Source organism: Budorcas taxicolor, chromosome 5, assembly GCF_023091745.1.
Source record: "Budorcas taxicolor isolate Tak-1 chromosome 5, Takin1.1, whole genome shotgun sequence".
Taxonomy (NCBI): Eukaryota; Metazoa; Chordata; class Mammalia; order Artiodactyla; family Bovidae; genus Budorcas; species Budorcas taxicolor.
The window spans coordinates 152624389-152649589 of NC_068914.1; the positions used below are offsets into that span (position 1 = coordinate 152624389).

The 25201-nt window shown below is 43.2% G+C and overlaps 1 protein-coding gene across 1 annotated transcript in view; it reads left to right on the plus strand.

The window, feature by feature from the left end:
• Positions 1-25201, plus strand: part of BCL2L13 (BCL2 like 13) — a 48087-nt gene that overhangs the window by 16511 nt on the left and 6375 nt on the right. The window contains exons 3-6 of the mRNA XM_052641416.1: positions 8904-9011; positions 11875-12031; positions 15550-15619; positions 20425-20568. Of these exons, the coding sequence (XP_052497376.1) occupies positions 8904-9011; positions 11875-12031; positions 15550-15619; positions 20425-20568 (479 nt within the window). The remainder of the gene's footprint in view (positions 1-8903; positions 9012-11874; positions 12032-15549; positions 15620-20424; positions 20569-25201) is intronic.

The following is a 25201-nucleotide window of genomic DNA, read 5'->3' on the forward strand; positions in this document are numbered from 1 at the left end:
CTATCTCAGGTCAGCTTTCAGGCCAGTCTTATAATCTGATCCCAGGTTCTGGTTCAGTTCCCTATTCCTGGGGTTGTGCACTTTTTAAGTTTCTTCTCGGGTCTGTGAGGAGCAGGAGATGTTTGATCCTGACTACTGTGAACCCGGACTTTGAGTGGGTGCTCACTGGACTTTCTTGTCTAGTCTGAACATCTGCATTCCTGTCAAAACAGAGATCGTGGAGCACTGCCCCACACCTGCTGAACCAGGTGCTCCATGGGGCCTGGGAATCTGTATCTTCACTTATTGCTTCATTATTGCTTAATATTCTCTTGGTGCTTCTAATGTGCCCCCGTTTAGGGAACCATAGATTTAGAAAATATTCTTGCTCTCAGAGGTCTAGGCCATACATAAAACTGTTCTAAGCTTATTGATCTGATACTCATTTGAGTGCCTTTTGGGGCTGGAATATGATGGTTGCTGAGTCACCTGACCCTTTCTTTGACATTGAGGTGGGTGGGATTTAAGTGTGATAAAGTTTGTTTATCTTTGAAATATTTTTCTGGATTTATAGTGCAGGATTTATGTTACATTGGTCCTGTGTGTAGCTCTGTGCTTTTGAAAGTCAGGGTGGAGTGGGGTTGATTAAAAGAAAATCAGTGAATCTGTCTATGTCATTGGTTAGCTGAAGAAATAGCCTTTTGTATCCTGACAGCAGTAAACTTTTTACTGGTTTAGGTTTTCCACATGGCTTATTATCAAGTATGACAACTTGTCGTGTGTAATTAGCGTCACATTAGTCTCATGAGAATAGGTACGCCTTTAATCAGCTGCTTTTCTTTAATCTGACAGGATGAGGCATATGGTAACCAAGACATTATTGTTATTTTCTTTGTGGCGTGGTGGTGGTATTGGGAGTGGTGTGATGGGTGTGGGGATGTGTATATGTTTTAGGCATGCAGATTTTCCTAAAAGAGGCAGATGGCAAATAAAGCATTCATATATTCCTTATTTTTAATACATTATACTTCAGAAATTGTAATCATATGTTTTTGAATTTAGTAATAATGTTTCTTATCAGAATATCTACTTTCTAATCTGATTTCTGTATAATTTATTTGTGCCTGGGCAAGTCATCTAAATTTACTAAGTCCCATATTCTTCGTATGAGATGGGTGGACTAACCTGACCTTTTCGGATCTAAAATTCTGTGATTCAGACGTTGGTGAAGACCTTCGTGAACATGAGATGAAGACTGAGGTCTTACTCTTGCCATCCGTCCTCCGCAGTTTCCTCTGTCACAGGCTGGCACCATAAATGTTCTCGTTACGGTCCTGTGTATGTGGTTGGCCTGTATTCCTACTCTCTTCCATTAAATGATTACTCGTTTTCTTTATTTCTTTTAACCTTTTAAAATATTTGAGGTAGCCTCAAAATATGCTGATAACTTTTACAAATCCCTCTGAATCTGTTAATAAGTTTCATTCTGTTGCCTCCTTTCTTGTGTCCCTTCTTCCCAGCAAGCTTGTCGGGTTATACGTTGTAATCCTTTGAGTCTTCATCACAGAGACAGTGACAGCTGTTGATGTCAAGTATTTGTGTATTCTTTTAGTCTTTACTTGACATAAGTCTAGGACCAAGGGACTAGCTCAAATAGTTTGTAATCAGGTCAGACTAATGATAATAAACTATAAAATCATTGGTACAAGACAGTATATATTTAAGTATTAGACTGCGTGGCACAGATTAAATGATGTACACGTTCAGTGTCAGTGATACGTAAGTAGTCAGTGAAGATACTGTGGAAAAGTAGAGAGACTTAAATTCGTCCTTGCAGGGAGTTCCCTTGTGGTTCAGTGGTGAGGACTTGGCACTTTCACTCAAGGGCCTAGTTCAATCCCTGGTCAGGGAACTGAGATCCTGCAAGCCATGTGGCATCACCAAAAAAAGAGAAATTGGTCCTTGCAGGGTGGACAGAATTAAATAACCAGGAAAAGGAAGAGTCCAGGTTAGGTAAAAATGCCTTTTTTTGTTAGTGAGTAAATTGGCAGTGAGTGTCTACCGGGTGGGAAGAGGAATTAATTTTTAAAAATTTTACACCATGTGTCATTTAATGTGGCTTATAATTAGAACATAATGGAAGTAAGTAAGTTGTAATGAAATCAGAATAGGAAGACTGTACGTTTCCATAGTGGGAGGAGCAGATCACAGGTGTGTTGTCTGCAGGGTCCTGTACGGTCGTCTTAGCACTGAGCAGTGAACTTGGTTCTGAGGCAAGGCCAAAGCAAAGTGGAGGTGGGCAGTAGCTCCTCCTGTCCCTGGGAGTGTGCTCCGGGATTTTCAGGTGGTGCCAGACGCTGCGTGTTCCGTAGTAATGGGTGGGTAGCTTACATGGTCTGGACACGCCGGGTATGACTCAGGTCTCAGGATCCCACCAGATTTCATCACACTAGTCAGAATGGTGTGCAGTCTAAAATTAATAAATTTTGTTTCTAAAATTTTTTGTGCAGTATTTGGGACTGTGGCTGATGCGGTTAGCTGAACCCACAAAGGGAACTACCGTATTTAGTTCCCAGAAGCAGCTATTGCCATTTTAAAAGGGGAATGTTATTCTTTAAGAGAATTGTTTTTCACATAGAGCTTTATTACATAGGACACAAAGAAATGCAGTAGAAACTGTCAATATCAAACACAGTGTTACATTTCAAAACTCTTGTCTCTGTGGAATTCTGGATAAAAACTAAGGAAATGGCACTAAAGTGCACTCAGTTGAAACAGATAGTTGATACCGTCTGGGGATTTTTCTGATGATCCAGCTTAATTTGAGGATAAATTCTAGAATGCGTGGAATGGAGGTACTGCCTCTTATGTGAGGAAACCTTATAATAAGTTTACCTGGCAGGCTGTATTGACTGGCAAGAGTCTGTTTCTGAGTAAGGACAGGTCAGGAGCAAGCTAGCAGATGTTGAGTTTGGGATGATTTTGTATAACTTAAAGGCCTGACTCAAGCTTTTCAGCCTGGTGTTTATCCTGCTTCTGTTGTGGAATTATGTTTGAAGAATTTTTCTTAAAAGCACTGTGTTCGCTGTAGCTCATGGCAGTGACTGACCAAAATTCTTACATTCTTGAGCATGGCAGAGATTATTTGAGCCCGGAGGAAGTTTGAAGTCAAGTCCCTTAGAGATAGGTCACATTGGGAAAGGTAGAACACCAGGAACCTTCTGGTATTTAGGACTGTAGCTTCCTGGTGAAATGTCTCAGAGGAATTTATTGTGAAATGTACCTATAGTTAAAAAGTTAACTTTTCTTCTGCATTTTTGATGCAAATTAATTAAATTCTGTTGGACACGTGTTCAGGGAAAGATACATTTTAGTTTTAGATCAGTTGATATTAAACCCTAAGCTGTTCTCTGTTGCAGCAGTTGGAGAACAAGAGTAACTGCTGGTGTTAAAACAGATGCTTTGGCATTATGTAAACTGAAGTTTATTTCGGCTGGTCCAGACTTGGAGTGTACTGAAAGCAGGTTCTGCATGAACATCGTTAGTTAGGGATCCATGGGGAGCTGATTCTGTACACACTGTGCAGTGTTAGCAACGTTTAGCGATTCAGAAGGGGTGGAGAGTGGGGTCACTGTCTGTGGAGCGTTCTTTAATTTTGGCTGTGCTGGGCCTCTGCCACCTTGTGGGGCTTTTCTCTGGTTGCAGCGCTCGGGGCTGCTCTCGAGCTGCGGTGCTCAGGCTGCTCGTGGCCGCAGAGCGCAGGCTCAGCACTCGCCGTGCGCGGACTCGGTCGCTCTGCAGCATGTGGCATCCTCCTGGACCAGGGGTTTAACTCGGGTCCCCGCATTGGCAGGCGGGCTCTTAACCCCTGGACCACGAGGGAGCCCCCTGTTGAGCATTTTTGATGTGGTGGAACTTATCTCTTCGCCCTTGACAGCTTCCCCTTGTGACAGGTATTGTTTTCCTGTTTCAGTAACAGCACAAGTTCAAGAAGGCTGTTTTCCTTGCCTGAGGTCCTGTGTAATGAACTGGAGTGCTTGGCTGGAAAGCTTTCCTTCCCCTCTGTTGAGATGCCTTCCAGAAAGCCAGAAGGAAGAGAGAGAATTTCTTTGAAAGAAATAAGATTGACCCACAGTAAATTTCTGATTTGTGTTTGCCTTATTTTAATAATGTTGCATATATTTTGGAAGTCACTTTACTGACTAGTGTAATTATATTAGTGCCATTGTAGAGCCGTCTGAACTACAAATTACTTTTAAAAGGAAAGCCTGTTTTAATTATAACCAACTTTAGTTTATTATAAGTCTGTCTGTCCCTGACATACAAACGCTGTTTGATTGCAGTCAGGTAAAGTACTTCAAGTAGTCAGAATTACATAGCGAGAGCACACTGGTGGTTGCCAAGGGCTGAACAGAGGAGGTAATGGAGAGTTACTGTTTCATGGGTCTGAATTTTCGGTTTTACAGAATGAAGAGTTCTGGAAGTGTATGGCAGTGATGGCTGCACAACATAATGTATTTAATACCACTGAACTGTAGACTTAAAAATGATGGTAAAATTTGTTAGGTGTATTTTACCAATAAAACAAAAAGCCCATATGCCAAGATAGATTTTTATGCTTGACAAGAATTGATAAAGATTACCCTCCTCATAGGATACATTGTCTTCAAATTTTGCGTAAGATTGTTTTTGTTTTATGCACTTTTAAAACTTAGCAGCTTTATTAGGAATCATTAACAAAAATTGCATATATTTAAGGTATATAGTGTGATGGTTTCATATAAACATTCATTGTGAAGTGATCGCCACAAGCAGGCTAATTAGCATTCTTTTTTTTTTTTTTTAATCATCCCCACTTCTCTCTTCTGGTAGCTACCTGTTTGTTCTCTATGAGTCTGTTTCTGTTTAGTTATATTTGTTCATTTGTTTTGTTTTTTAGATTCCATATATAAGTGAAATCATATGGTATTTGTCTGACTTCTTTCACTTAGCATAATATCCTCTAGGCCCATCCATGTTGTCACAGATGGCAGGATTTCATTCTTTTTAGTGGCTGAATAGTTCAGCTAGGTTCAGCTCAAAGAGTCCGAAAGAGTCGCAAAGGGTCGGACACGACTGAGCGACTGGGCTGACACCCCCCCGCCGCCCGTGCTCACTGCAGCACTGCTGACAGTCATTAGGCCTGGAAACACCCTCATTGTCCGTCAGCAGCCAAATCAGTGGGTGAAGAAGGTGTGGTGCACAGACACGACAGAATGCTGTTCAGCCTTTCGTCCTGTTCATGGGCTTCTCAAGGCAAGAATACTGAAGTGGGTGAGATGGCTGGATGGCATCACCGACTCAATAGACGTGAGTTTGAGTGAACTCCGGGAGTTGGTGATGGACAGGGAGGCCTGGCGTGCTGCGGTCCATGGGGTCGCAAAGAGTCGGACACGACTGAGCAACTGCACTGTTCAGCCACTAACAAAGAATGAAATCCTGCCATCTGTGACAACATGGATGGGCCTAGAGGGCATTATGCTAAGTGAAAGAAGTCAGACAAAGACAAATACCGTATGATTTCACTTACATATGGAATCTGAAAAACAAAACAAATGAACAAATATAACAAAACAGAAACAGACTCATCCAACCATCTCATCCGTTTCAGTATTTATAGTCCAACTCTCACATCCATACATGACTACTGGAAAAACCATAGCTTTGACTAGACAGACCTTTGTTAGCAAAGTAATGTCTCTGCTTTTTAATATGCTGTCTAGGTTGGTCATAGCTTTTCTTCCAAGGAGCAAGTGTCTTTTAATTTCATGGCTGCAGTCACCATCTGCAGTGATTTTGGAGCCCCCAAAATAAAGTCTGTCACTGTTTTCATTGTTTCTCTTATCTATTTGACGTGAATTGATGGGACCAGATGCCATGATCTTAGTTTTCTTTTTTTTTTTTTAGCTGACTAGTTTTCTGAATGTTGTTTTCAGCCAACTTTTTCACTCTCCTCTTTCACTTTCATCAAGAGGCTCTTTAGTTCTTCTTCACTTTTTGCCATAAAGGTGGTGTTATCTCATATCTGAGGTTATTGATATTTCTCCCAGCAATCTTGATTCCAGCTTGTGCTTCTTCCAGCCCAGCATTTCTCATGATGTACTCTGCATGTAAGTTAAATAAGCAGGGTGACAATATACAGCCTTGATGTACTCCTTTCCCGATCTGGAACCAGTCTGTTGTTCCAAGTCCAGTTCTAACTGTTGCTTCCTGACCTGCATACAGGTTTCTCAAGAGGCAGGTCAGGTGGTCTGGTATTCCCATCTCTTTCAGAATTTTCCACAGTTTATTGTGATCCACACAGTCAAAGGCTTTGGCACAGTCAATAAAGCAAAAATAGATGTTTTTCTGGAACTCTATTGCTTTTCTGATGATCCAGTGGATATTGACAGTTTGATCTCTGGTTCCTCTGCCATTTCTAAATCCAGCTTGAACATCTGGAAGTTCACAGTTCACGTACTGTTGAAGCCTGGGTTGGAAAACTTTTGAGTATTACTTTACTAGCATGTGAGATGAGTGCAATTCTGCAGTAGTTTGAGCATTTTTTGGCATTACCTTTCTTTGGGATTGGAATGAAAACTGACCTTTTCCAGTCCTGTGGCCACTGCTGAGTTTTCCAAATTTGCTGGCATATTGAGTGCAGCACTTTCACAGAATCATCTTTCAGGATTTGAAATAGCTCAGCTGGAATTCCGTCACTTCCACTACCTTTGTTCTTAGTGATGTTTCCTAAGGACCACTTGACTTCACATTCCAGGATGTCAGGCTCTAGGTGAGTGATCTCACTATCGTGGTTATCTGGGTCATGAAGATCTATTTTGTATAGTTCTTTTATACTTGTGTATTCTTGCCACCTCTTCTTAATATATTTTGCTTCTGTTAGGTCCATACCATTTCTGTCCTTTATTGTGCCCATCTTTCCATGAAATGTTCTCTTGATATCTCTAATTTTCTTGAATAGATCTCTAGTTTTTCCCATTCTATTGTTTTTGTCTATTTCTTTGCATTGATCCCTGTGGAAGCCTTTCTTATCTCTCCTTGCTGTTCTTTGGAACTCTGCATTTAAATAGGTATATCTTTCCTTTTCTCCTTTGCATTTTCCTTCTCGTCTTCTCTCAGCTATTTGTATCTCCTCAGGCAATCATTTTGCCTTTTTTCATTTCTTTTTCTTTGGGGGTGTGTGTGTATGAAAGTTGCTCAGTCGTGTCTGACTCTGCAACCCCATGGACTATATAGTCCATGGAATTCTCCAGGCCAGAATATTGGAGTGGGTAGCCTTTCCCTTCTCCAGGGGATCTTCCCAACCCAGGGATCGAACCCAGGTCTCCCACATTGCAGGCCAATTCTTCACCAGCTGAGCCATAAGGGAAGCCCCATATATATATACACACACACACACATATATCTTTTTGAATTATTTTCTTCAGCATAATATCTAGAAGTGGAATTGCTGGATACTATGGTGGTCTGTTTTTAACTTTCTGAGGAACCTCCGTATTGGTTTCATATTGACTGTATCAGTCACAGCCACGTGTATCATCTCCGTTTTCATCGACAGTCTGCCACCTTGCCAGTATTTGTTATTTACTGCCTCTTTAGTAATAGCCATTTTGACAGGTGCGAGGTGATAATCTCAGTGTGGCTCTGATTTGCATTTTCTGGGTAATTAGTGATGTTGAACACTAATGTGTGCCTGGTGGCATCTTTGTGTCTTCTTTGTAAATACCTATTGAGGTCCTCTGCCCAGTTTAAATTGAGGCTTTTCTGTTTCGGGGTTTTTTTTAATGTCCAGCTGTATGTGTTCTTTATATATGCCAGATATTATTGTTCGCAAATATCTTCTATTCATTAGGCTGACTTTATGCTTTGCACATGGTTTTCTTCACTATGCAAAGGCTTTTTAGTTTGATGTAGCCCCGTTTGTTCATTTTTGCTTTTGTTCCCTTGCCTGAGGAGACATAGCCAAAAAAATAATGCTGAGATCCATGTCAAAGTGCATACTGCCTGTTTTCTTCTAGAATTTTATGGTTTCAGGTCTTATATATCTTTAATCCATGGATTTGGGGTGGTTGTGTTTCCCTTTGTCTCCAGGTATTTTTGATTTCCATTTTGATTTCTTCAGTGGTCCATTGGTTGCTTAGTAGCATATTGTTGTAGGTAATGTTTTAAAATTTTTATTTATGTAGTTTCAACTAAGATATTTACATAGGCAGAAATGTTAAATCAAATGTCATTTAATCAGATAAATATTAACCGTGACCATGAGGGGATCCTTTCTGTTGCATTTCTGGTACAAATACCTAAGGAATTTTATATTTTCCACGACAAAAACCCTTTTGAGGGTCCGAGTTTTATTTTGGTTCGCTGTCCTTTTGTTTTCCTTTCTATGCTACAGAGCAGGCCCTTCCTGGCCTTCTACTGCAGGAGGGTAGCTTTTGCCTCCCACTGGGTTATGCTCCTGGTTTCCCTAAGTTGGAAGATACACATGCTTTGTTGATCATAGGCCTTCTCTTGGAATGCAGTTTGCATGAAGATATGAAGGTAAGGGAACATGATAGCCTTTCAGGTTTTCTTCTCTGTTATGTCAGCAATGTTTCTGAGCAGACTTCTTCCTAGCAGCCCAACCAGAAGCCAAGGACACAGGCTGAATTGAATTGGTGGTTCTGTCTGCGCTGGCCTGAGGCCTGAGCTCCAGTCACGGCTCCTCCAGGGGTGGGCTAGCGGTGCAACCTGCCTGGCCTCAGCCTCCTCATTTTTAAGATTCTGCTAGCCCTTGGGCATGATAATGAGTTTTGATTTTGTACTTTCTGACTTATTGCTTAAACATCCTATCCATGTTCTAATGTTTTCTGTCTTTCGATAGTAACCTTTCTTGTTGCTTTCAGGGGTTCAGCAAGATACGGTTTCACAATCTCTGGATCAAGAAGTTTTATTAAAAGTTAAAACTGAAATTGAAGAAGAGCTCAAATCCCTGGACAAAGAAATTTCTGAAGGTCTCGTTATTCTTATTTCCTAGTTAACTAGTGGCTCTGTTTGGTGTGGCTTCATTTGTTTTTTTATAGTCAAGTGTTCATAGCATTACATAACTTCTTGGGTTTAGGATTATAGTGGTGAAACTAGAAGGTACCTTTTCCTTTCCTGGGGGATCTGTTTATATTAATAAGTTTCCACAATATACCCCGCCGATGAGATGGACCCTTTTCTGGTGTTTTAAGTATTGGACTAATCAGTCATGTTAAGGTACTTTCTGTTCAGTGTGATTTGTTATCTTTATATTAATAACATTAAAGAGAGAGCTGTCAATGTGCTGCCTTCCTTCTCATGCATGTATTGTAGATGGTGGTCGCAGCAGTGTGCCTGTGATGTTATGGCTACAGACTTTGTGCTTAACATTAAATCGTAAACTTTAAAAATCCATATATCAAACGAAGATTTACTCAGTCTTTCCCTTATTTATGGAGGGGAGCACTTGGGTTATTTCTTTTTAAAAAATTATTTTACGTTTGGCTCTGCTGGGTCTTCGTGGCTGCACACAGGCTGTCTCTAGTTACGGTGAGAGGGCGTGCCCTTCACTGGGGTGCGTTCTTATTACCGAGCACAAGCCCCAAGGGCGTGCAGGCTCACAGCTGTGGAGCAGGGGCCCAGTTGCTCTGTGGCTGCAGAATTTTCCCAGACCAGGGATTGAACCCATGTCCCCTGCGTTGCAGGTGGATTCTTAATAACCACTGTACCACCAGAGCAGCCCTGGGTTATATCTTGCTTTGCTTTCCATAAATAATTTTTGCAGCTTTATTGAGATATATACGAAAAATTTATCCATTTAAAGGTACACAGTTCAGTGGTTGGTATATTCACAGAATTGTACAGCCATCATCACAGTCTAAAGTTAGAGCATTGTTCACATCCCCAGAAGAAACACTGTATAACAGTTAACAGTGACTTCCCATCTGCTCCCGCTCCCCAGCCATCCTCACCCCCAGCTAACCTGCTTCCTGTCTCCCTGCATCTTCCTGGGAGGGTCTGCGTGTAAGTGGAGTCACGCCCTGAGCAGTGGCTTGTGGCTGGCTTCTGTCACTTAGCACAGCATTTTCAAGGGTCATCCACACATGTGTTTTATTTGATTTGATAAGATTTTATTTCCTTATTTGATTTGATTTATTTTGATTGATTTGATGGAATGGGATCGGATTGATTTGATTTGACTGAATAATAGGGACTGTTGTAAATCAGTGTTTAGTGAGGTGGTGGTGGGCTGTGGGGAGGGGGGAAGCTCTCTGGGACCCTGTGGTTAGATCTCAGTCTTCAGTGAGCTTCTGCCTCTGGGCTGTGAACTTCGCGCCAGTTTCTGAGTGTTTTCCCCTCCCCTTCAGGTGAGATAGGAGGGCTAGAGTAGGTTGGAATTGGAAACAGGCATACCTCAGAGACACTGTGGGTTTGCTTTCAGGCCACTGCAGTAGAGCAGATGTTTTAATAAAAAGTCACATGAATTTTTTGGCTTTCAGTGCATATGAAAGTTATATTGGTAACATATTGTGTTACACTAATTGTGCAGTAGCATTGCCTGGATTTACTTGATTTATTGATGGGATTAATTCAGATCAATTAGATTGGATTATGAATGGATCGTATTGATGGGATTTGATTGATTTGATTTGCTTCCCCTTACTGCTTGTAGGATCATAGTTCTCCAACTAGGGATCAAATCTAAATCTAGGCCACTGCCACTGGCAGTAAAAGTATTGGTCCAAACTAGTGGACCAAGGAAGAGAAGGAACTGGCAACCCACTCCAGTATTCTTGCTGGAGAATCCTGTGGGCAGAGGAGCCTGGTGAGCTGCTGTCCGTGGGGTCACACAGAGTCTGACACGACTGAAGCAACTTAGCATGCATGCATGCATTGGAGAAGGAGTTGGCAACCCACTCCAGTATTCTTGCCTGGAGAATCACAGGGACAGAGGAGCCTAGTGGGCTGCCGTCTATGGGGTCGTACAGAGTCGGATACGACTGAAGCGACTTAGCAGCAGTGGACCAAGGAATTCCCTGCCCAGTAATTTTTAACAAGAAAAAATAGAAATCATGTCTATAAATCAGCTCCCTGTTAGTAAGGAAAGAATATGAATATAAGTTTATAGAAATCCAGAAACCTAATGTTAATCTTTTATTTTCCTTTCCTGACATTTAACTGATTGATGCTACAAATAGGATGCAGGGCAGATTCCCGGGACGGCACGCCACTTGTCCCCACTCCCAGGGATTATGCGTCCTGTCTGCTCCCTGGACCAGCATGGATTATTACTGCAGTCAGAGCAGCGGTGTCTGTAACAGGGAGTGAGGAATGGAGGAGGGGCTGGCTGCGTGGGTGGGCAGTGTGCGTACCTGTAAAACGTGTCCGTGTGCATGACTGTGGGTTTAAAAGTTTGCTCTGAAAGGGAATGAAGGTCACGAGGTCCTCTGAGGTGGAAAAACTGATGAGAATCTGGTTTAAGGAGAGCCATGTTTCTAGAGGCGAAAACAAATGGTCAGACCCCCTTGGGTGATGGGCTGGGAGAGGCTCTCCTTCACCATCTTGGTTGGAATGGATCTGCAGTCATTCACAAAGCTGGTCTGTGCATTTTGACATGTCAGGTTAGCCTTTTTCTTCTCTTGAAACTGAGATTTTCCATAAAAATCCTTCTTTAAGAATATCTTTAAATCTAGGGCCTCTTGAAAGAAAGATTAATGCCCGGTAATGATTGTCTGACGTTTTCAGTGGCTTACACTCTGCTGTGGTTCCCAGTAGTCCGCATCCTAACCCCCTGGGTTTACAGCACAACTTCTCACCTGCTCATTCACAAGGGTGCGCCTTTTGCTTCTTCAGCCTTCGCCAGCACAGGCTTCGACCGCCACACCTCGCCCGTGTTCAGCCCCGCAAACCCGGACAGCTCCGTGGAGGACTGCCTGGCCCACCTCGGGGAGAAGGCGGCGCAGGAGCTGCGGGCGCCTCTGCTCAGGGCCTTGCAGACGCTGCTCAGCCGGTGAGTGCCCCTTGGGCAAGTCCCCGCCGCTCCTCGCTCTGAAGGCCTCGTTTAGGTGAACCGTGTTGCTTTTCTCACTTGCTTTTATGTTTTCCTTTCCCTAATCCTCTCCTTTTTCATTTTGAGCAGTGATGTAACTGTTCCAGCATGAATTTGACTGTATTTATTTGTTGGACTGTCTGGTTTCAGCAGATGCTTTCTCTGGTTGTAACCACAGCCTGTTTCACTGGCCCTAACCACTTGTCACCACCACCCTCATGGCCAGCGTGACTGGAATGGCTGGGTCTCACACACTGTACCCTGGGGTTGGCGTTGTGTCAGCTTGGGGCCCCCGGATGTGGCTCAGCTTTGGTTTGCACACCTGCCCGTGGTGCTTCTGCCACACGCCTGCGGTGGGAACCTCTCTTCCAGCTGTCAGCCAGAAGAAGCTCATCGTGAAAGTCTATTAGCATAAAGCCAAGTCATTTATTGAAAATCTTTAAAATTCCTTTCCCTTAATTCTTTGCTTAGAGTCATTAAGAAATTGGTATGAATTAGAAAAAAAATGTCTGTTTTAATAAAGATTGACCGCTGCCAACACAAGGTGAAGACGGTTCCTTTACTAAAAGGGCCAGTATTCAGGTGCCAAGCTACTGTTGCAGTAGGTGACCCTGTACCTTGACAAAGCAAAGTGTGTATGTTGCCATTTGCTAGAATGAAGCAGTTTGGGTTTAAGGAGAATTCAGTTTGTTTCTTCATATTCTGGTGACATGAGCAAATGTAAAAATCCAAGCTATACATAGGAAACAGTGAAGTGAAAATCATATCTAGATTTTCTTAACTTTATACATAGAAAGTTTTAAAAATAAATGTGGAGACAAGATCCTAGGTGTGGGAACTACAACGTCCACAGGAAATTTGGAGGTGCAGCCCAGCAGTCGCTTATGGAGTGTTTGCGCGGGGGGGGAGGGGCGGTTAGGCAGTTTCCAGGCTTCTGACGCTAGAGGAGCCATACTTTCATTTAGTTTATATGTTGAGATTTCATCCTAGGTTTGAAGAAACCTGCTTTTTGGCCAAAATAAACATGGAAAAGTTATAAAAGCGGTTAGAACTGGGAGCAAAGTAACTGAGAAGCGTGAGGCAAAAAATCGCTCCCAACCCTGATGCAGACTATTTGTATCAGTCATTTCCCTCTTAGTTTCTGTGTCAGTTTTGACTTCACTGGGATATCATTACTTCGTTGAGAAACAGTACAGTTTTATCTATGTGCAATTATGTGAGGACAGGATTCTGTTTTCGGAGTCCTTTTCGTGATCTACAGGAAAAGACGGCACCTTTTCACTGCAAAGTAAATGATATTTTTAAAAAACATAGTCTTGGATGAATATTTGTTTTGTTTTCCCCAGTAGCTTAACAACTCTAAAAAGTTACTAATACCTTGGAATAACTAATGATGAACTACCAGTATTATACAGGTTGGTGGCAGTATCTTTTAAGGTAGAAAATACCACTTATTCCTCCAGTTTTGTTGAAGTAGAAAATTAATTGTGAACTCTTCACACAGCCAAGCACCAGCAGTTTGAAGGGTTTTTTTTTTCCAAATTGGCCTGGCTGTCCAGTGGTTAGACTTTGCAGTTTCACTACCAAGGGTACAGCTTCAACCCCTAAGATCCTGCAAGTCTCACAGCATGGCGAAAAAAAGAAAGATATTTAAATCTAAAAAAGTTCTTGCCCTCGGTTTTCTCCTTTGCAGAGTCTAAGTCTCTCATTAGATCAGGCCGGTTTCTCAGGCTGCTTGTTTTCCTGTGGTTAAATTTTCCTTTGAACGTTTTAATCTGCTGAATCTTTAATGTGCATATATGTGTGTACATAGAACGCTTCAAATCATGTTTCATTCTGGCGGATGCTAACGTCGTTTAGCCTGATAAACTCCCGTCAGGACCCCTGTGCCACCCAGCAGCAGCAGACAGTTCAGTTCAGGAAAGGAAGGGAAGGGACTGGATGACCAAGTAGAGCTGCGGGGAGCACGTGGGCAGGCAGATGGCAGCCTGTTTGCTGGAGTCCGGTGTCATGGCCCCCTGGTGCCAGCCCAAGTCTTCCAGCTGTTCTCTGGCTACTTCAGTGGAAATGTGACAGCAGGAAGATTGCACATAGTGTCTCACTAGAAGAGCCACCCATGGTCTTGGTACTTCAGTGTCCCTGTGGTACGCTGTCACAGACTTACAGAAAAGGGCCACACGTGTGTCAGAGCTGCTCTCTGTAACGTCCAGACCTGTGCGCTGTCCAGCAGGGAAATGAAGTCACACGTATGTAACTTGACATTTTCTAGCAGCCGTGTAAAAAAATTAAATGTAGATTTTAAAATATATTGTATTTAACTCAGTGTGTTAAAATATTCTAGTTTTAACATGTATCCATTACAGAAATCCTTGATGAGCTGTCGTAGGGTCTTTTTTTTTAGCAAGTCTCTGCTGTCTGGTGTGTTCCTCTCCCATCGCAGTCCGGATGCTGGCCAGCTACCAGGGGCATCACTGCCATCATGACCATGTCAAAACCCTGATTCAAACCAGGAACCTTGTGGCCTTTGGAGCCAGAGCTCACTGGGTGTGAATTCCTGTTCTGTGTTGCTCTTTGCCATCTCTGTGGATTTGGGATAGTCTCTTAGCTTTTCTGAGCTTCAGTTTCCTAGTGTGTACTAGGATATATAAAGCACAAAGGTATTAAAATGTAAAACTGTTCAAAAGACTGAAGTGATCAGGTTGTTCAAAGCAGAAGATGCCTTTGGAGTGAATTTTACAATCCTTCAAAAGCAAGATTCCTATCCTTTTTTTAACATGTGTGTTAATTCTTTGCCCACCAAAGGTGGGTGGAGGTAAATTTTTATTAAATCTGTTATGCAAGCACTTGGTGCCTTCACCTTGCTGCCAAGTATCTGTTGTGGTTGTTAATTTGCACAGAAACCCAGGCTTAGAACACAGCACTCACGACCCCTCAGTAGACGAGTGTCTGTGTGTCTGGAATGGGCAGGAGAGCCTTGCCCTGGAGCCGGTGTCAGTGACTCCAGATTTAAAGTAGCGTGTTTATTTGCCTCCAATTTGAGCAGTCTTCCAGTGACAGTATCTCTGTAAGTTTTAAATACTTTACATTCTTTGCCTTTAGAAGCTTAAATTGTTTTTTTATATTAACGAGATCATTTTTATTGTTTGCTCTTAACTTGATTCTGTTAATAACCCAACTGTATAAATTTATCTGCAACATAGAAATCTTGTTGGATAAAATTCAATTACAAAAAAACTGTTATTTTTCTTATGTTGTGAACTGCTTTCCCAAGCTGATAGCATAAATCTCACCTGTAGAGAATGCGTAAAGAAAAATGCATAGCAAATGGTGAAAGCCAGTCTCATAGAAAATTATCTGTTGAATCATCTGTGTTACTTTAGCGCAAGTTCTGTAGCAGAGTAGTGACTGTATATTTATTCATCTGGAAATTTAGAGTTTTCCTTCTTTGTGACACAGATTTTTAAAAAAAATCTCTACAGGCCAGTGACATATCAGGCATATCGGGAATGTACACTGGAGACCACAGTTCATGCCAGCGGCTGGAATAAGGTATCAACCAAGTTATCTTTTCTGTTACAAGATTTTAGTGTGTTAATGATAAAGTCCAGGAGGGGATTGTTAGCATCGTGTGAGAGCTCGTTGTTCCATGAACCCAGCTGTGTTACGTGGTTGTGTCTGATGAAGGCTGGCCCAGATCCAAGGGTGCTGTCATGTGCCATCTTCCTTCCATCTGTCCTGAATCCCCATTATCTCTTCATTTCTCTCCAGACGGTTGTTTGCGCACAGGTGAGTATGTTTTGGGGGAAACGCACAGGCTTCGTTTGGGACGGCTTCTGGGATTCTTACAGGAGGAGCCCTGGCTGTGCTGATGTTTCCAAGGTGTCTCACGCCATGCCTCATCTGAGTGTTGCAGCTGTCCCCTCAGAGGGCGCAGAAGGGACTTTATGAGCTTTTGTCTTGTTGGGTCAGGTGAAGAATCAGTTTTAAAAAAGAGAGTTCTTGCTTACGACCCCTGGACCAGTACACGTTGGAACTGGCACTGGAGCTGAGGTCTGATTCCCACTTCGGTGTTGCCTGTCTTTCTGCTGTCCCTTGCTGCTCACCCACTGTTTGAGGCCATGCGGTCCACTTGTCACCTTGCTGAGGCAGAGTCTCGGGAGAGGTGGTCTAGGCTCATCCTGTTCACCAGGAGGAGGGCTGGCCTTTGGTGACGTGGTGCTTGGGATGAGAAAGTGCAATGCAGTTATTTTTATAAGTAGCCCCTCTACTGAGAATTATACTGCTGTAAGCCAGACTGTGTGACTTCATACATCTAATTGATGTATATTATTTTTACTCACCTTAATACAGGCTTTGAAGGCATTAGAGCATAATCATTAGCATCATGGGCCTGTAATCGGACTTGTTTCCATATCAGCTTTGCCGCTGACTAGGTGCACATCTTAGGGCAGGTTAGTTAAGCAGGTGAGGTCTTGATGTTCACATTTGTGACATGGATACCATACCACTAACCTCAGAAGTGTTAATAGAGCTGAACGACACCGTGTGTGGTCAGTGCTTGTTTCCGGGCATTGTCTGGCACCACAAGTGAGTGCTCCGCAAACGGTGGCTGTTGTGTTAGATTTGACACATGGAGCCTTGTTCCCAGTCACTGTCACGGAGTTTTATTATGTTACTACTGTGAAAGAGTTGTTAGAATATGTTTCACTTACTTTATGGAATAAAGCAAACCTCTCTTATGAACACTTGAAATAGATTTTATAAATGAAAGTGAGCTTCGTTATGAGGTATTTCTTTGTATATCCAACAGCAAGTGAGATCCCTAATGTCACTAGCCTTGTCCCCTATGTTACGTTTTTCTCATGTTGCGCTTGTCTAAGATTGTTACAGTCAACTCCTGTGTGTCTCCCTTTCCCCGTCCTATGGTTATCCAAAAAATGAAAGTAACCCCAGTCATCACGTTTCTTCTTCACCCATCCTTTTTTCCCCACCACCCCATTCCCTACTGCATTTCAGTCCCTTACCTGAACCACAGGCCAGACTCCACGAGGCATGAGCCTTCATGGAAGTGAAGCCCACTGGAATAGGACCTGCTCCGCCGAGTCCAGCACTGCTCTCTGAGTCCCTTAGGACAGAAAAGAACCCAGCTTGTCATGATAAGCAGCTAAAATGCCTCCTTCCACCCCAGTCAAAATCAGATTGGCTAATTTAAGCATTTAGCCCATATTTTGTATTTTATATTTTGCACAAGTATTTGCAAAATTTTGATATCACTATATGAAGTGGCTGTCTGGTAGGTAAGTAAGGTGCAAATGAAAAAGTATCCACAAAGCATGCCCAGTTTCCAAGCTGAATGTCAATTCATCTGAGTAAAGATTGTAAAAGCATCTTGGCAAAATGCTCTTTAAATCAAAGTAACTGGAGGAAAAAAGCTGGTTGCAAACGCATATTAATAGAATGATTTTTTCAAAAGTATATGTGTAAATGTAGGCTGTGTAGAATGTATATACTGAGAAAAATAATCAGAATGTGTGCCAGAATATTAAATAATCCATAGTAGTTATCTCAGAATTATAGGTTATTCTTTAATTCTTTTTTATTATCCCTCATGGCGATTGGTTGTTTTCTGTGAACTTATCTGCTTATAGGAAAAGAAGAAAATGACCATCAAGAGAAAAGCTAGAGTGTTTAGTGCCTGGTGCTCACACGGTAACCAGTAGACTGTGGAAGTGCAATAGCAAGGAAGAGTTATCTGCCTTGGTTGATTTTTAGTGGCATATTACGTCACTCATCTTTTAAAATCTTTTACTGAAACGTCAGGTGTACACAGAGTGGAGCACACAGTGTGACAGGCTTGCGCCCATCCCCCAGCCTCAGCAGGTGTCAGCCTGTGTCTGGTCTTGTCCGTCTGTTCCCCACTCTCCCCTGGATTACCTTGACGCACACCCTGTAGATACATTAGTGTGTATTTCCAACACCTCAATTAATAGCAGTAATTTTAATATCATCAGCCTGTTTAGTATTCACATCTTCCCAGTTTCATGAAGATATTTTCCTAAGCTCATTTGAGAATTGAGATCCAAAGCTCATGAATAGTATTTGCCAGGCCTCCCTGTGCCTGACCATCTCCCAGAGTTCACTCAAGTTCATGTCCATTGAGTTAGTGATGCCGTCCAACCATCTCATCCTTTCTGCCCTCATCTTTCCCAGCATCAGGGTCTTTTCCAGTGAGTCAGCTCTTTGCATCACGTGGCCAAAGTATTGGGGCTTCAACTTCAGCGTCAGTCCTTCCAGTGAGTTTTCAGGGTTGATTTCCCTTAGAATTGACTGGTTTGATCTCCTTGCTGTCCATTAGGTGTGCAGATGATACAGAACTCTTGTGAGTAGTGAAATGTGGAACTGATGGAAACAGTTGTAGAAATACCCATGAAGCTTTGTGACCACAGCAGTTAGAGGGCAGTGGGTGTGACTGTACAAAGACGATCTAAGTTACAAACTGTGAGAGTGTCATCAACCAAGTAGAAGATGCTAGTCTTATAAAAGGAAGCCTCTGCACTCACTGCATTTCAAGGAGTATGTAATTGCAGTGAAGAAGATTCAGGAAAGAGTAACTTAAATGATGAAAGCAGTGGAGCAGTTGCTATATGAAGAATGGACTAGAAGGTTAGATTTCAGTGTAAAAAGTAATAGTGAATCAGAGGGAATACCGTTAAGGACTGAAGTTAAGACAGTGAGAGGATTACAGGCTTATCTCTAGATTATTGTATCATAAAACTAGGGCAGCTATGCTTAATACATGAAAGAGGTGAATTTTGAACAATTAGTAAGAGTATTACTCTATATGGCAAGTCTGAAACATTTGCAGCTCATTTCTGAGAGGCAGTAGAGCTTAAATGTAAATAAATTTAAGACATTGCATGTAGTACATCACTGTGGGAAATGAGAATGTTTTGAGGCATGCAGGGCCCCGGGCCCTAGGGGTTGGTGTGATGTGTCTGCTGGGCTGGGTCACAGCTCCCCTCCCTGCCCCAACTGAGACTGAGCATGGAGCTGGATGAGCAGCTGTGTTCCTCTTTTCAGAAGTGCTGCAGGCGTCTGCTTGTGCAGAAAGCCTCGCAGAGTCCTGTCTGCAACCCTGTGCCCCTCTGCTGGTGCTGGGAAGCAATTTTGACTATGCTTGGGGCTAGAGTTCTTTTAGAATACCACAAAGGAAAGATGTGTGCTTGCCACATTTTTCTTTCAGACTTTTTAATAGAGATTCCCTTGGAGCCGCTTTTACTTAAAACCACCAAAGAATATTAGTAAGGATATAAACTCATTGTCTTTTCTGTTTGTCCTCTTCTGCAGAAATACATTGTAATCCCTCAGCTATGACCTTGGCAGGTCAGTGACAGGAAACTGGTTTCATTTCCTTTGGCGGTCCTTTCTGATGTAGTCAGAAGGGTTTCAGGCAGATGGTTAACTGAAAGTACTTAGTTCTCTTCAGTATGCAGGGGGTTTTGGGGAAGGAAAGGTGCTCTAGTTAGTCTCTGTCATAAATTTTAATGACTTTTTATTTATTTATTTTTTTTTCTTGCGATTCGATTCTTACATGATAGTATACGTTTCAATGCCATTCTCCCAAATGGGGGAGACTTTTTAATGACTGTTTAATATTGAGCCATAAGGTTATTAGGAGTGATACTGACAACTCTGGGTTTTGGTGACTTGTGTAACATGGTTCATGACTTTGAAAGTGTTGTGTTCAATTAGGTAATAAAAGGACAAGGACAGCGTGCACCACGTACAAAAGACGCACGCGTGAAAGTGCGTTCCCGCCATGTCACCACTGCTCTCTTCCTGGGCTGCCACTGTTGTCAGTCTCTTAGGTATTTTCCAGAAATACCGTAGGGTTCTACAGTGTTCACACAGACGGCACCACCATGGCACATACCCTGCTTTATCTTTTTTCACTGAAAATGAATCTTGGCAGCTGGGCAGTGCACCATCTAATTCATTTTAACAGCTTCTTGATATTTTTCTGGATGACCAGAATTTGGCAGTGCCGGTTGGGTCATTTCCAGTCTTTAGCTGTTATAATGCCTCAGTGGATTTCCTATACATATGTGATTACACATACACATGCGTGTGCGCACACACGGAGGCCTGGTTGTTGTCATATAATAACATTTCTACCACCCTGTGGTATAAAACGTACATGCATTTTTCTCCAAAATTCAAGTTGAGGTCACTGTTTATTATAATAAAAAGGGAATTCCACAGTGATGCACCAAAATGTGTTTTCTAATAGTTGAACATGTAGAATGACCTGCAAGAATTTCAGTTTGTTTTACTCCCTCATCTTTGTGTTGAAGATTTTGGTGCCTCTGATTTTGCTGCGACAAATGCTTCTGGAGCTGACGAAACGCGGCCAGGAGCCGCTGGGCGCGCTGCTGCAGTTCGGCGTGACCTTCCTGGAGGACCACGCGGCCGAGTACATCATCCAGCAGGGCGGCTGGGTACGTGCCTGCCAGTTGCTGTTGCGGTTGTTCTAAATGTTTTCTTTAAGAAAAAAAAATTAAGTTTTTTCATGGTTGTTTTTAACAGCCTAGGTTAAATTCATTAGTCTTATCATTCAGTATTCATGTTGTGATTGAATGGCAATCAGTGGGAAGGCTATTCATGCAGTTTGATTTCAGCTACTAAGATCTTGCAGTGCTTCTGAGTGCATGCGTGGTATTTTTAAGTGTCTATGAAACACTTCATACTAGCCCAGAGCACAGAAATGACTAAGGAGTGAGCGATAGTGAATGAGCACCTGGGCGTTTACCGTCCCAGTGGAAGGGACAGCCAGCACGCGGGGTCTCCTCGTTGCCCCTGGATTTGCACGTACGGGGCAGCCCCTGTTCCAAACTGTAGCTTCAATACGCATGTATCCCCATAGATTGTATTATTTTGTTTGGACTTTATGTAAATAGTGTCATATGTATTCCTCTGTAACTTGCTTTTTTCATTCACTGTTACATTCTTGAGATTCACCTAGGTCATTGTTTCTCAACTTTTTCTTCATTATCACCCTCCCGAGGATCCTGTTTAGACATTTTTATCCTTACTATCTCCCTCCTCCCCATGAGAAATTTTCAAGGTGCAGATCCAAGTCTGTCTGTGCCGAGGTAAGACCTTTGTCACGGCTATGATTCTCCCATCTCCACACCGGTTTTCACCCTCGATGGATTCCCTTTGCGAATGCGTGATCTGAGTCCACGAGTTGGTGGCATTTGGTTTTTTAAATATGTCCCAGTTTATCGGTAGTTTATTCCTTTTTGCTGTTGGACGCATTGCTGTTTGGAACACTGTCAGGCACGTGTGCAGGAGTGCCTCTGGCCTTTCGCCTGGGGAGGAACTTTTAGCTCCAGGAGTGTAGTCATGTTCTGAGTTGCAAGACAATGCCCGACTGTTTCCACAGTATTTCCCAACTTTTGCTCTGTCAGCAGCTTGTGAGAATTTTTTTAATGTGAGAATTTTTGTTGTTCTGTGTCTTCCGTAACACTTACTATTGTCAGGCTTACTAATTTTAAAAATTATTTATTAAAATAAGATTATTTATTAAAATAAAATAAGTTATAAATTTACAAGTTACAAAGGTAAAGCAATCCCACATCCCCTTCCCCGCATTTCCCACGTTAGCATCTTACATAACTACAGCTCCTTTGTCAAACTGATTTTTCCATATTGATTTTCTGTCCAGCACATGTGCTCAGGTATCTTATAGATTCTGACTATCTCTGGGTTCCTTTGGGTTTTCTACATAGAAAATCACAGCATGTGTGAATAATGTCAGGTTTTTTCTTTTTCCTTTGAGTGTCTTTTTTTAAAAACAAGGTGCTATGCTAATCAGGACCTCCAGTGCAGTATTAACAGCATTGGTGTTAATCCAGCCTTGTCCTTTTCCTGATATTAATGTGAGTGCCTTTAGCATGTCACCATTTAGTTGTATGAGTCTCCATGAGTGAGGTCTGTCTGTAACTTTCCTTGTTGTGTTTCAGTTTTAAGGCTTCATAAAAGAATTGCAGTTGGGAAGAACGTCTCCTTTTTCCCCCTGTGCTCTGGAACAGTTTGTGTGGGATTCGGGTTATCTGTGCCTTGCTTCCCATGACGTCCTTCACAGCCACCTGGCATTCTCTCTGGGGAAGGTCTCTGTTCTTCTTGTCAGTCTCCGGTCGCTCCCTCGGGTCTCCGGCTGAGTCAGGTCTGAGTTGCCGGGTCTTGTTCCAGGCGTGTGTGGTCACTCATGCAGGCACACAGACTCTAGTTCCCACGCTCGGGCTCACTTGCTCCGTGGCAATGTGGGATCTTAGTTCCCCAACCAGGGTTCAGACCCACATCCCCTGCAGTGCAAGGTAGACTCAACCGCTGGACCACCAGGGACGTCCCTTACACTACTTACTTTTATAAAAAGAGTTTTCTTTTGCAGAATTCTGAGTATATATGAAAACAGAGAAGTGCATGTACTGAGCCCCACCACTTAGTCCTGATAGCCATTAACTCGTTGCCAGTCACGCTTCCGTCATCGCCTAATCACCTCCCGTCTTAATATTATTTTGAAGCAAAATCCAGACATCCTATAATTTTCTCTGCAAAGATTTCACTGTGTATCTCTAAAGATAAAGGTTCTTTTTAAATTTTATGTTACAATACCATTATTGCATCCACAAAAAAATAATTCCTTCGTATCATCAGATAACCTTTTAGCATTCAAAGTGTCTAACAGGCTGACAAGGGAATGAGGTTAGTAAAATGCTTCTCGGAGTTTGAATGTAACACTGGATTTGACCTTACTGGAACTTGGACCGTCAAAGTAGATGGTGGGTCAGGTCGGTCAGGTCATGCTGACAGTGGTCTTGGGTTCAAAGAGACTTTTGTGACAAGACCCTCCTCTCTTTACCAGGAGCTTTCCTGTCCCTGGGTGGGTGCTTTAGGAATATCCCCAGTGTAGATGCCCAGCCCCAAAGCAGACACTAGTAGGGAAGAGGGGAGACACCTTGAGAGATTCTGCAGAGGTGGTGCCCCCTTTTTCCACGGCTCCCTCTCCCTCCTTTGCAAAGAAGTGAGTGTTCAGGCGCCTTGGATGGAGCTCCTTGGGTAGGGGTGGGTGACGTTGGATCAGATACTGTCGGCACGTGTCTTCAGAGCCTCGCCTTCCCTCCCTCCTTGTACGGCCTCCCCTTGTGGGAGTGGGGGCCCTGCGGGCGTGGTATTCACGGCAGACACAGTCGCTGCTATCTCCTTGGGGGCAGGGCTGTCACAGTGGCAGCCGCCTCTCCTGCCACTGCCTCCAGGAGAGGCCTCCCCGCGTCCCTGCCCTCCCCGTGACTGTCGTGGACAGAGGCAGGATGGCCTGCCTGCTCCAGCCTCGGCTTCCCAGTGCCCTCCTGTTGTCGTTGCTGCTGCCCGTGGGTGGCTTCCCCAGGGACCTTCCTAGCCTGGATGGTGCTCTGTGATGGAGGAGGAGGAGCGTAGAGGGGGCATTGTTTATTCCCTTCTCAGTGTTCTGTTTTTGTATGATGGAGTGCCTCAAACTTTGGTGGTAATTATAATTTGTTATAAAGTATTTTATTCAACTAAAATCTGTACACTTAAAATAGAGCAGTATGTATGAGTAACTAGTTTGTTAATATTTAAAGTGTTTTCCTTTCTAAATGTGAGTGCCCAATCTGTACTTCACACTGTTACATTTGAGCACCCTGTGTTTTTGTATTTAAAACCAAGAGCATGCTTTTCTGGCTAATTGGTGAAAATGCATCCTCTGACAGAAAGTGTCAGCACGCATCTCCTTCCAGGCACTTTGTGTGGAACATGCATTGACAGGTCTTAACAACACTGGCCTGGAGAGGGCTCACTGGCCACGTGGTGGTGCATGTCTGTTATGTAAGGTCTGTCATATGACTTCCCCGGCCGTGTCTGTCTTCAGCCGCATGAACGTGAGCTCCTGAAGTGGAGCTGGCTTCTCGAACCTGCAGGAGAGGCGGTGAGGGAGGCAGTGACTTGGGGTGAGTGGGGTGGCCCTGTGTGGTGAGCTGTAGTCAGTGGGGTGGCCCTGTGTGGTGAGCTGTAGTTGGTGGGGTCGCCCTGTGTAGTGAGTTGTAAGGCAGGTGTTGGCCTTAGAGATTTGCAGAAAGAAAAGTGAGTCTTCATTGTCTGAATTATAGAAAGAAATGGCTGGGATAAATGTCTTTGGAGGTCTGCAGGGAGTTTTCCTTGTCCTGCTTCTGCTGCTGCTAAGTCGCCTCAGTCGTGTCCGACTCTGTGCGACCCCATAGACGGCAGCCCACCAGGCTCCGCCGCCCCTGGGGTTCTCCAGGCAAGAACACTGGAGTGGGTTGCCATTTTCTTCTCCAACGCATGAAAGTGAAAAGGGAAAGTGAAGTTGCTCAGTCGTGTCTGACTCTTGCGACCCCAGGGACTGCAACCTACCAGGCTCCTCCGTCCATGGAATTTTCCAGGCAAGAGTACTGGAATGGGGTGCCATTGCCTTCTCCTTTGCTTGTCCTAGGTCTTGTTTTGTGAATATTTTGTCTTCAAGTGTTTTTTTTTCCCCATTGTACTGTGTTTGAGATGATTTTCCATTGTACTGAATTGAGAGGTTTTTAGAACAGAGTCGGATACGACTGAAGCAACTTAGCAGCAGCAGCAGCAGAACAGTTTTAGGTTTATGGAAATGTTTACCAGAAGGTGCAGAGATTTCACATTAACTCCCTACCTCCACACATGCGAGCCCCCCGTTGGCAGCCCGGGCCAGATGGAGCCTCCATTACACTTGTTGAGAGGCACACCAGCATCCCCCAGAGCCCACAGTTTACATGAGAGTCCAGACCTCTTGGTGATGCTGGCTGTGCATTATATGGGTCGGGATGAATTTATAGTGACGTGTCTGACCAGTACTGGTTTCATTGCTCTAGAAATCCTCTGGGCCTCCCCTGTTTGTCCCTCCCTCTCTCTGAACTCTGGCAACCACTGACCTTTTAATTGTCTCCAAAATTTTGCTTTTTTTCTAGAAGATCATAGAGTTGGGAGACATAAAGTACGTAGCCTTTTCAGATTGGCTTCTTTCACTTAGTAATATGCATCTGAGTTTCCTCCTTTCCTCGTTAG